The 12,297-nt window shown below is 46.5% G+C and overlaps 1 protein-coding gene across 2 annotated transcripts in view; it reads right to left on the bottom strand.

Annotated features, from left to right (window-relative positions):
• Nucleotides 1-12,297, bottom strand: part of CREB1 (cAMP responsive element binding protein 1) — a 379,690-nt gene that overhangs the window by 252,505 nt on the left and 114,888 nt on the right. Inside the window, exon 3 of one of the 2 annotated variants that reach the window (XM_069615589.1) lies at nucleotides 11,959-12,028. The exons of the other annotated variant lie outside the window; for it this stretch is intronic. Within the exon in view, the coding sequence (XP_069471690.1) occupies nucleotides 11,959-11,961 (3 nt within the window). The 5' untranslated portion in view covers nucleotides 11,962-12,028. The remainder of the gene's footprint in view (nucleotides 1-11,958; nucleotides 12,029-12,297) is intronic. 2 annotated transcript variants of the gene reach the window in all.

Raw genomic sequence — 12,297 nt, 5'->3', positions numbered from 1 at the left:
TAAACTTCACCCTCAGATGTGGAACCTCTGATGAATGGTCTTGACAGCCCCTTGACAGGGGGCCTCAGAGCAAACTTCGGAATCCAGGTTACATTCCTTTTGGGACACTGCAGGGAGAACCCTGGTACCAGAGCCACTTGGGCACCTCCCAGAACCTGAAGACCCTGGGAAGAAGCCCCCTGGCAGGGGTGCCAGAAAAAGGAAGGAATTTACCAAACGCTTCCTTTATTCGTCGATGAACTGCTCCGACCTGATCAGCCGACGCTGGAGTGCCCCGACAGAGAGGGAGTCGCAGTAGAAGCAAGAGTCCCACTGATGTTCCAGGCCCAAGTACTCCAGACAGAGAATGGGGATCCGCCCTCGGAACGCTTGCACGATGAACAAGACACTAATCCCAGCCACTCCTGCATAGACTGAGTAAAGAAGACCATAGAACAGGAGCAGGAAGATGACGGACAACGGAACAAAAGAACAAGTTACTTCTTACCTGGTAACGTTCTTTCGATTGGATGTTCCTCCGACGTATTCCTTATCTTGATAGATCATCTCCAGCTTGCTGGCCTCGGAATTCTTTTTCCAGTAGAGGGCGCTGCGCGTCGATGTCCCTCGACAGCCTCCGTATCAGCGCCGACGTCATAGACTCGCGTATAAATAGACTCGCGCCACGCCACGTCCGTTGCTCAGTTCAGTTTTGACGTTAACAGTTGTTTTACATGAATTGGTTAGTGACCCAGAAGGAGCGTAAGCTGTAACCACAAGGGAGTTTTACTGAGGGGATGGATGGGAGGGGCGCTAAGGAATACGTCGGAGGAGCATCCCATTGAAAGAACGTTACCAGGTAAGAAGTAACTTGTTCTTCGAAGGGATTGTGTCCTCCGATGTATTCCTTATCTTGATAGACTCCCATAGCAGTGGTGTGTACCTGGAGGTGGGAGTAAAATTGCCATGTTTCCCTTCAAGAGTGAACACAGTGCAACACAGCTTTGCCAAACCTAGTCTCTTGGCTAGAGGAGGAATCCAGGTTGTAAAATCTTGTGAAGGTATGTGCAGACGACCATGTGGCAGCCGCACATATGTATCGAATTGGTACCCCTCTTTGGAGGGCCGAAGAGGCTGCAATACCCCTGGTTGAATGAGCCCTAAGATTTTGAGGAGGCTCTTTTCCTGCCAGTTAGTAACATTCCAGAATGGCTAAAATAATCCATCTGGAAATGGTTTGTTTTGTTATCGGTAATCCCAATTTGTGCCCTGAGTAACCTACGAACAGTTGGTCTGCTTGCCTAATCCTAGCAAGTCTGCTGATGTAAAAGCTCAAAGCCCGCCTTGGGTCCAGCCTATGCAGCCTTTCTTCCTCTTTCCCCGGATGGGGAGGGGGATAAAATGAAGGCAAGGTAATCTCCTGAGTGATGTGGAATTCAGAAACCACCTTTGGGAGAAAATTAGGCTTCACTTGTGGGACAACTTTATCTTAATGAAAAATTGTATGAGGGGGTTTACAAGATAGAGCCTGTAATTCGCTCACCCTCCTAGCAGATGTCAATGCCACTAATAAGACAGTTTTAAGGGCGAGAAACCTTAGTGAACAAGAGTGGAGTGGTTCAAAAGGAGTACCCATCAGGAAATTGAAGACTAAATTTAAGTCCCACAAGGGAACTTGGAATGGTCTTGGAGGATAGACATTGGTTAATCCCTTCAGAAGAACAAGTTACTTCTTACCTTGTAACGTTCTTTCGATGGGATGTTCCTCCGACGTATTCCTTATCTTAGATATCTCCTTCCAGCTTTGCTGGCCTCGGAAACATTTTCTCTAGAGGGCGCTGCGCGTCGACGTCCGCCGAGTCGATGTCCCTCGACAGCCGCCGTATCGACGTCGACGTCATCCTGCCTATAAAGGCCGCGCGCAGCGTCCGTTGCTCAGTTCCGTTTTGTAGCCCACAATTTTTCTTTCTGGACTAGACTAATCACCCTGAAGGAGCGTAAGATGCAACAAGGGAAGTAGTACTGCGGGGATGGATGGGCGGGTCGATGAGGAATACGTCGGAGGAACATCCCATCGAAAGAACGTTACAAGGTAAGAAGTAACTTGTTCTTCGAAGGGATTGTGTCCTCCGACGTATTCCTTATCTTAGATAGGCTCCCATAGCAGTATTCTGTTATTGGAGGTGGGAGTACTGACTTCATGCTTCCTTTTATTGATGAATAGAGTGCAATACTGCCCTTCCAAACCTAGTCTCTTGACTGGAGGAGAAATCCAAGTTGTAAAATCGTGTAAAGGTATGGACGGACGACCATGTGGCAGCCGCACATATGTCTTTAACCGGCACTCCTCTTTTGAGGGCCGATGAAGCTGCAATACCTCTGGTCGAATGAGCCCTAAGATTTTGAGGGGGCTCTTTTCCTGCCAGTTTAGAACATTCAAAAATGGCTAGAATGATCCATCTGGAAATGGTCTGCTTAGTTATCGGTAACCCCAGCTTGTGACCTGCGTAGCCTACAAACAACTGGTCTGCTTGTCTTATCCTAGCCAGTCTACTGATGTAAAAACTTAAAGCCCTTCTTGGGTCCAGCCTGTGTAACCTCTCTTCCTCTTTCCCCGGATGAGGAGGAGGATAGAAAGATGGCAGGGTAATCTTCTGAGTGATATGGAATTCAGAAACCACCTTTGGGAGGAAATTGGGCTTCACTTGCAGGACAACTTTGTCTTTGTGAAAGATTGTATGAGGGGGTTTACAAGAAAGAGCTTGTAACTCGCTCACCCTTCTAGCAGATGTAAGTGCTATTAATAAAACAGTTTTAAGGGTAAGAAATCTTAACGAACAAGAATGGAGTGGTTCGAAAGGTGTGCCCATCAGGAAAGTTAGGACTAAGTTTAAATCCCATAGGGGAACCTGGAATGGTCTTGGGGGATAAACGTTAGTTAACCCCTTTAGAAACTGTATTACCAAGGGTAACTTGAAATAGGATGGTTCTTCCGCAGTGCGCTTAAAGATGGATAGCGCTGCGAGATAGCCCTTAATGGTGCCAACTTGAAGGCCTGAATTCGCCAAATAGAGTAGGAAGGACAAAACCATTGGTGTACCACATGAAAAGGGGTCGATATTCTTTTCTCTACACCAGCTGCAAAATCTGTTCCAACGGCAGCGGTATAAAGACTTTGTTGCTGGCCTCCTTGCCGAAAGCAACACCTCCATAACATCATCAGGGAGGTCCCAATCCTTGTACCTCAGCCTTTCAGAAGCCAAGCGTGAAGGTTGAGGGTTTTGATGTCTGGATGGGGAACATGACCTCCCTTCTGTGAGAGTAGATTCTCCTTGAGTGGAAGTCGAATTGGAGGGCAGATGGACAAGTCTAGAAGGTCCGGGTACCACGTTCTCCTGGCCCAATCCGGGGCAATTAGGATCATGGTTTTCCGGAATCTTCTCAACCTCCTGATCATTTGAGGAATGACAGGGACCGGTGGGAACGCGTACAGGAGCGGAAACTCCCAGTCCACTATGAACGCGTCTCCCAGAGCTCCTCTCGGGGGAAATTCCCTTGAACAGAACAGATCGCACTTCCTGTTGACACTGGTGGCGAACAGATCCACCTGAGGGGTTCCCCAAAGGGCGAAGATCTCTTGAAGGACTTCCTGAGCTAGTTCCCACTCGTGGGAGACTGTGCTCTGCCTGCTCAGAGCGTCCGCTGTCAAGTTCTTCTCTCCGGCTAGGTGAACTGCCGATAGAGAGATTCCTTCTTGGATTGCCCAAAACCAGAGCTGCATCGCCTCTCTGCACAGAGGTAGTGATCCTACGCCTCCTCTTTTGTTGAGGTAATGCATGGCCACTGTGTTGTCTGTCATTATCAGGACATTCTTCCCTTGTACAGCTGGCAGGAACGCCTTCAGCGCAAGTCTGATGGCCCTCAGCTCTAACAGGTTGATATGTAGTCTGGACTCCGATGGAGACCAACGGCCGCTGATGGTGAAGTCGTTGGCGTGGGCTCCCCACCCCGTGAGTGAGGCATCCGTGACTACTGTTATCTCCGGCCAGGGTTGCCAAAACTGTTCTCCTTTCAGAATGTTCTCCTGACAGGCCCACCACTGAAGGTCTCGAGCCACCCTGTCGGGAACCTGAAGAAGATCTGTCATTCTTCCTGAGAATTGTGACCACTGAGTCCTCAGTGCCCACTGGAGGGATCTCATTCTCAGGCGAGCCTCTGGCACTAGGAAAATGCAGGATGCCATGAGGCCTAGCAACCTCAAAAAGTCGAAGGCTGGGAGACGTTAGGCATTTTGGAACTTGGTAACCATCTGTAGAATATCTTGAGCCCTCACCTCTGGTGGCGAGGCTTTTCCCAGGGAAGTGTCCAGTACCGCTGGATCTGAGCTTGTTCCGGGAATACAGCTCTGATCAGCCAATCGTCCAGGTAGGGGTAGACGTGAATCCCTTCCCTCCTTAGACTTGCAGCCACTACCGACATTGGCTTGGTGAAGACCCTTGGGGCAGAGGTCAGCCCAATTGGCAGAACTCGAAATTGATAATGGGAGTCACCAATTGCGAACCTCAGGTCTTTCCTGTGTTTGAGATGGATTGGCACATGGAAATAAGCATCCTGAAAGTCCAGAGATACCAGCCAGTCCTGGAGCTGGAGGGCCTGAAGGATCTGAGAAAGTTACCATCTTGAACTTGTCCTTCCTGAGGAACTTGTTCAATTCTCGTAAGTCCAAGATAGGTCTCAGTCCTCCGTCCTTCTTCGGTATTAGGAAGTAGGGGGGAGTACCAGCCTTTCTTCCTCTCCGCTACAGGTACCGGTTCTATGGCACCTTTCTCCAGCAGGTCTACAATTTCCTGCAAGAGGAGAGGATCTGGAACTTTCCGAGAGCTGTTCCCCGGTGGATGACTGAGGAATGTGTAGAAAAGACAGGCAGTAACCTTGGGCAATTGTCTCCAATCCCCAAGCATCTGATGTAATAGCCTGCCATTCCGTCAGATGTTGAGTTAGCCTGCCCCCTACTGGTGTCTTGTGAGGAGAGTCTTTAGAGAGATTTAGAGGCGGCTGATGCAGGTGCTGATGGTAAAGAGGTACCTGCTGCTGCGGCTTTTGTATTTTTACCCCGTCCACCTCAGGTGAATCTTTTTAGACCTCTTTGAACCGACTGTCCTCTGCCTTTTCCGAATGCGGAATAAAATCGAAAGGACTTACCTCTCCAAGAGGTTCCTGAGGGGCGATATGGCGTTTGGCGGATTGCAGCACCCAGGGATTTTGCTACTGCTTTGGATGTCTGTAACTTTTCTAGGCTGTCATCCGCCTTCTTACCAAACAAAGAAGAACCGTCAAAGGGCATATTTAAAATTCTGGCTTGTACATCTGGAGCAAACCCAGACTTTCGCAACCACGCAAATCTGCGGGTTGTAGTACTTGCCGCCATGGCCCTACTGATGCTGTCAGCAGAATCAATGCCAGTTTGAAGTGATTCGCACATTGCGTCTTTACCATCCTTAATGATGTTTAGAAACGCTTCCCTTTCTTCTCCCTCTGGGAGGCAGTCAGCCGCTGATGAAGCACACACACTCCCAAAGTGTATGGATGAACCTTGCTAGCGTAAAAGTAGCGTTAATAGATTTCAACGCCATGCTACATGCAGAAAAAAATTTCTTAGCCATAGTGTCGTATCTTTTGTCATTCCTATCCTGTGGAACAATAGGGTATGCCGATCTACTGCCTGATGCAGTTGCTGCTTGGACAACCAGACTCTCTGGAGTTGGATGTTTAGACAAAAATTCCGGGTCAGTATTAGATACCCTATATTTGGCTGATACTTTTTGTTACCCGCCGGGATAACCTCCAGAGTTTCCCAGTTAGCCAATATTTTTCTTTGTAATGCAGCGTGAAATGGAACCACAGGATCCTCCTATGGGCCTTTGACTAAGATGTCTGTAAGGTCATCCTGTTGGAATGCAGGTGAAGGTGTAGACCAACCCATGAAAATTCTGTAAGGGGTCTCAGCATGTTCCCCTGGGTCTGGTTTGGCAAATTCTATTTCTGGGGAAGTATCTAACCCACTTGCCTCATTGTAGGGATTCTCTAAGGTCATTCAACCTATTTTCCTCAGATGTAAATTCCTCTGGTTCTGGTGTTGCAGATCTCTGCACCCCAAAGGGTCTTTCTTGATCTGAATCCTCCCCTTCCTCATAGATTGAAGACAAAGGTCTGAAATGATCAGACCTTGGAAATGGCTTAAATCCCATTTCCGGAGCAGAAGGGGCTAAATTTGTCGTAATCGGTTGGGAAAACGTCGACGTCGTTGACGCGGACGTTAAAGGCTTCGAAAACACCGAAAAAGGCGTCGAGAAGATTGGAAGTGGCCTCGAAGAACTCGAAAGGATCAGATCCTACTCGAGGTTGTCAATGACCACAAAGTCATGATAGAGGCTCTGGGTATGACCACTCGCTGTGAGGTAGTGACGGCCGTGAGTTTGCTCTTTTTCGACTTCGAAGACGGCGTCAATTCGATTGACCTATGCGTCGATGAGCCCTTCGATAATGGCGTCGATGACGCACATTTATGCGTCGAAGGGACCGTCGACGATGGCGTCGATTGCACAGTGCCTTTGCTCGAGGGTTCATGATGCTCTCGAGTAGTTTCTTTCGCCGGGTGCAACGACTCGCAGCGTTTAGATTTTTCGGGTCTTTCACCCAGGGTATCACCCTCAGCTGTCTTCGAGGGGGTCGAGGCCGCTTTCTCGAAGACGCTAAGCATCCTTTTACAGAATTCCTCCCACTCAGCCTGAGAGCTATGTTTTGTGGGGCAGGTGACTCTTTCCAGAGAAACAGAAGACGAGGAAGGGGATCTTTGACGTCTCTTACTTGAATGCTTGGATCTCGAAGAGTGATGAGAGCTGCTTCGAGTCCTAGACCGAGAAGGTTTCCTGTGTCGGCGAGGAGACGAATGTCTCGACTGCCGAGGAAACTTTTGAAGGAGTTTTAACTGTCTTACCTCTCTCAAGCTTCCCCTTATGCTCCTTCAAGGCTTTCGCCGTCATGGACATGCAGTCCTCGCACTCCGAACATTGGTGCTCCGATCCCAGGCACCACAAACAGATCCTGTGAGGATCTGTCAACGACATTTTCTTTCCACAGTCTCAAAATTTTTTGAAGCCGAACCGTGGAGTCGTCGGTTAGGATGAGGAAGCCATCGAGTAAGAGTTGGTTTATTCTCGAGGAATAATGAAGACTATATTTTCTGAGTAACGAACTGAGCAACGCGATTCCGAGGCCCACGAAGCACGGAAAAACGGAACTGAGCAATGGACGCTGCGCAAGTCTATTTATACGCATGATGACGTTGGCGCTGATACGGAGGCTGTCAAGGGACATCGGCTCGAGGGACATCAACGCGCAGCGCCCTCTACTGAAAAAAAAATTCCGAGGCCAGCAAGCTGGAGGTGATCTATCAAGATAAGGAACACGTCGGAGGACACATCCCTTCGAAACAAACATTTCTCTACGATGCAATTGCGTCCGACCCCGACCGCAGAGAGAAAGGGACTGAAAGGTGATGTACGGGGCAGAGCTCATGAAGGAGGGGCTACGGTCACAAGCGGTGGGCCCGTGTAAAAATAAAAGGACAAGTTATTTTTGATGCTTCAATAGTGCTCCATCCTGTCCCGATGGAGGGAATGTCCCCCAAAAGTATGGAGGAAAGGTGACGGGACGAAGGAGTATTACCAATCTCTTGAATAACCATGACCGGGATCTACTACTAAGACTGGCAAGAGAGCGTGCATCTCATCAGTTTTAATCAAATCTAGCCAGACTTTTCTGCAGGAGTTCAGACAGCTAGAAGATTGTACGAACCAGTCAAGCGCCTGCTACTTGAAAGACAAATTTCCTATGCACTTGTTTCCGGCCAAACTATGCATACAACCTGGAAGTAGGGCACATTTCTTTGAATCTCCTAGTGATGCCTCAATCGCAATCATCCTTTGGAGACTGAACCTTATGGACTCTTGTTTGGGAATACTTCGTACTTCACTCTGGATACATGCCTCATGGGCTACTGATGCTCCTACACCGGATGGAGCTAATGCGATGAGACAGGTTGCTGTTCCCACATTGTCCCTTGAAGTTTCACAGGGAGAGCTGCAGGGATACCACGGTCAGGTTGGGGTGGATGGTGAGGGTGGGCATTAAAAAGTTTGATAGACATACTGTTTAGTGAAAGGCTGCAGCCAGTTCTAGCAGGATGGGAGATGTTATTATTACTTTGATTACATGAAATATCTGTGGTCTGAATAATCCAACCAAGGCCAGAAAGGTGTTAGCTTATTTGGAATGGCATCACCCTAAGATCATAATGTTACAGGAGACACAAGCGTTGGGGGAGATACATGCGGGATTTGCACCAGAACGGGGCCAGCAACGATTTTATATTGATTACTCATCGCAAATAAGAGGTGTGCTTATCCTCATTCATCATTCATTGGGATTTCAGGTCACTGAGGATAACTCGGGGGGGGAACGTGCTCGCCTTGGAAGCAAGACAACGTGGAGCAACATGTTCAATCCCTGGATCCACGCTTAGAAACCTCTGGGTATCAATCACGTTATAAATAACCAATTATTGTTACCAAGAGCTGCATTGCCCTTTGGGGGGGTATTTAATATTATGGGGCATATCTCTGGTGTACTCGTCGGATTAGTCAACAACTATGGGCCCAATGCAGATGATCCCAATTTTTACATTAATGAGGGCAATGAATACGCCAATCTTACTGGGGGATGATTTCAATACTATCCTGGATATTGTACTGGACCCATCAACTACTACCCTATGCAGTCTTACTAACTCAACACAAATGATCAGGCAGATAATGTTCCACTTATTGCTGACCGATGTTTGGAGGAGCAGGTGTCCTAAGAGTAGGGAGTATACTTATTCATCGGTCTATGATACAATGTCCAGGATAGATTACTGGTAGCTCTCCTGACTGGATGCAGGCATGTAAGATCCATCCACACACCTTGTCTGATGATTCTCCGTTGGAGATCTCCCTTGTGATCGACGGGTGTACCAGACCCAGACGTGTGGAGGATGGTTCCTTCCATATTGTTAGATTCTGGATTGCTATTGTCCCTCCAAGATGACATTTATTGTTTTTTTCATAGACAACGCAGGGTCAATGCCGCTGCATTCAACAGTGTGGGAGGCGTTTAAAGTATGGTTACGAGGTGTCGGTGTCTGTTGGGGTACTCAAAGGGATAAGAAGGGAGCTGCATGAGGTGGAAGAACAATTGAGAAGGCTAGAAGATTAATATGGTGTGTTGATTCATAGAACATTGTTTTGGGGTAATTAAGGGGTATGTTAAAATTTCAGGAACTAGCAGACAGGGAAGTGCTCTTTATTACAAAACCAATGCTTGCTCGGAAGGTCCCCAGAGGTCTTTGGCCACAGCACCTATGGCAGAAAGTAAAATACAACCTATTATTGGCATTTTTGGACAACCAGGGGAGGTATTAACCTCTGAGGAAGATAAGCGGTGAATTCTTACATTTCTAAACAAACTTGTATGCCAACGCTGATGGATACACTGATGCAAAACCTGGATCAATAATTTGAGACTACAGATCCCCCACAGCTGCCTGACGAGGCACGCCTGGCCCTAGACACACCCGTGATTGTGGAGGCGATAGATAGTGAACCAAGTTTGCTGGTGTCTGGATCAGATGGCTTGGGGATAGAACTTTATAAAGAATTTAGGGAGAACCTAGCGCCACAACTGCTACAGATATGGGAGGAATCATTAGGACTACAAACGCTCCCATCATCCTTCAGTGAAGAGATTATAACAGTAATGTTGAAGCCTGACAAACCACTGTATAAGATTGCCTCATACAGGCCATTGTCTCTAACGTGGATGCAAAGTTGTTTGCAAAAATAATGTCCACCCGTCTCCTGTCTTATAGGCCACTGTCAGTGCACCTGGATCAGTCGGGATTCATCTCAAACGGATAGACATTACATTTAAGGAGGTATATTTTGCATAATTTCAGAAATTAATCCGCTGGGCAGTAGCTGCGTCCTTCGACACCGAAAAAGGTTTTGACTTGGTGTCCTGGAGAGATCTTTTTACGGTACTGCAGCATTTTCTATTTGGGCATTATTTCCTTAGCTGCGTACAGTTATACTCTGGCAAAGTGGATAAGGTGCGCACTAATAATACGATCTCTCAAGCCTTCCGACTGGGAAGGGGGAACTCAACAGGTTTGCTCTCTATTATTTGTGCTCATGACTGAGCCCCTTGCAGCGATTGTGAGGAAGCGGCATGGGCACAGAGGTATCTATATGACTGGGCCATCTCAGGTAATTTTGCTTTATGCAGATGATACGCTTCTATATATCCATGACCCGTGGAGGAATCTCAGGCCTGTCATGGATGAGGTGTACGAGTTTAGATGATACTCAGGTTATAAAGTGAATAGTGCTAAGCCGGAGCTATTCTCCCTCACAGATGTTACGTCAGCATCTGGGGATATCCGGGGGTTTAGATGGGTTCCCCCTTTGGTTTAAATATTTGGGCATAAAGGGTCTCTAGTCTGTATTTTGGGATGATGAACAATGCGCCACTACTCTGTTCCGGTAAGCACACCGGATCACCTGCCCCTGGTCAACAATCCTCTATCTGGCCGACACCTGCCTCCCTTGTCGCACAGTCTGACTGCAAACTGATTACCCCTCCCACTTGACATATGTATGTACTGAACACCTCACTTAGTGAGCTTTGTGCTGCCTACTAGTGCCAAACCCATATTTCATACTTAAGAGAGCCTTCAAGATTACAGGTACTAGGATTACCTACAAATGCATTTGCATTAAGTCACCACGCTGCACTACTACTATGGGATTTTATTGAGATACTGTTTCTAGCTGTGATTACATATCAATTACACTGCACTGGTCTGATAGTAGGAGTTGAACACTATACAAACCTATTGGTAGCACTCTTGGCATCATTGGGAACATGTTAACCCCCTGTACTTCCTTGAAGTACTGTATGTAGTATATGGTCTGCGTTTAGCCATAATTTTACCCTACATAGAGGTTGTAGGGGGTACAGTGACTGTTTTGTGTTGGCATTCTGGGTCCTGATGATGACTGAGCAAATGCATTTAATGTTATCTAGGGTTCCTTTTTCTCCCCCACACCGTAGCCTTATAGGTACCGAGTTTACCAGCATGCAATAGTCCTACCTTTAGCTTAGGTATTTTACACAAAGTACTTATTAGAACTGTCAACTGCTATACGAGTAATTCGAAATAAAGTGGGTATATTTTGTAGTATACATGGGCAGTGCACTTGTTTGGGATGTCTATTTGGGCGATCAGGTATACTATCCACCAGCCTTTCTGCCACCCTTAAGTGATTCCTGACTACAACTACCATCAGCACTAACTAGCGTAGTCAATAGTGACGGATTGGGCTGCATGTTGCACACTACTGCTGCATACTCTTATGATAGATGGTTTCATGGTCCTCACCAGAGGGTCATGGAAAATAGTCCTTGCATCTACTGTGCTTCCTATTGTATCTAGGCTTCTCGGGAGGAACTGTAAATTTGAGTCCTAATATTCAGCGTCAAGATAGATCAAGATAGTCACTGTCCAAAACAATGCAAAAGTGATGCTTTTTCTCGATGAATAGAACTGCTCATATAAAATGACACTTTAAATTTAAACCAAATGCCTACCATTTTGCAAACTTTACTATGTTTCACAAGATACAAATTCACCTTTTGTATGTTTTCTTGGACAGATAGAAAGTGTCTCATATTGTGCAAGATTTTTCTTAAGTAAAGTTAAAAAGATTCATGTTTCTTTTAAAATCAAGTTACACTTTTAATCATCCATAAGTGGTGTAATTTCAAGGGTATAAAAATTCAATTTTAGAGTAGATTAAAAGCATAAAATCAGATTGTTACCATAATTTTTTACTTCTCAATGTTCAAATGTAGTTGCACGTCCTATAGCAGTTAATGGACATTACAGATTCTAAAGGAAAAGAAAAGCTTTGGTAAGTTTCAACATATCCATTTAAAACTGCCCATTTTACTTATCATTTGAAAAACAGGACCAGAGCTTTTCAGTTTGTAGGGGGCACATCACATAAGCATATCTGCCTGAAGCCATGCCTCTTGCTAAACAATTGGAGGCGTCTGGGTACAACCCTTTTGAAAGGTCAGGCATTGGAGTAACACGGCAATGTTGAAAGTTCACTAGTAACTCCAAATGGGAGAATTTTAATTTACCAAACAAACAAT

This window comes from Ambystoma mexicanum, chromosome 9, assembly GCF_040938575.1.
Source record: "Ambystoma mexicanum isolate Mex_15411 chromosome 9, UKY_AmexF1_1, whole genome shotgun sequence".
Taxonomy (NCBI): domain Eukaryota; kingdom Metazoa; phylum Chordata; class Amphibia; order Caudata; family Ambystomatidae; genus Ambystoma; species Ambystoma mexicanum.
This window is presented reverse-complemented; position numbering and strand designations above follow the sequence as displayed.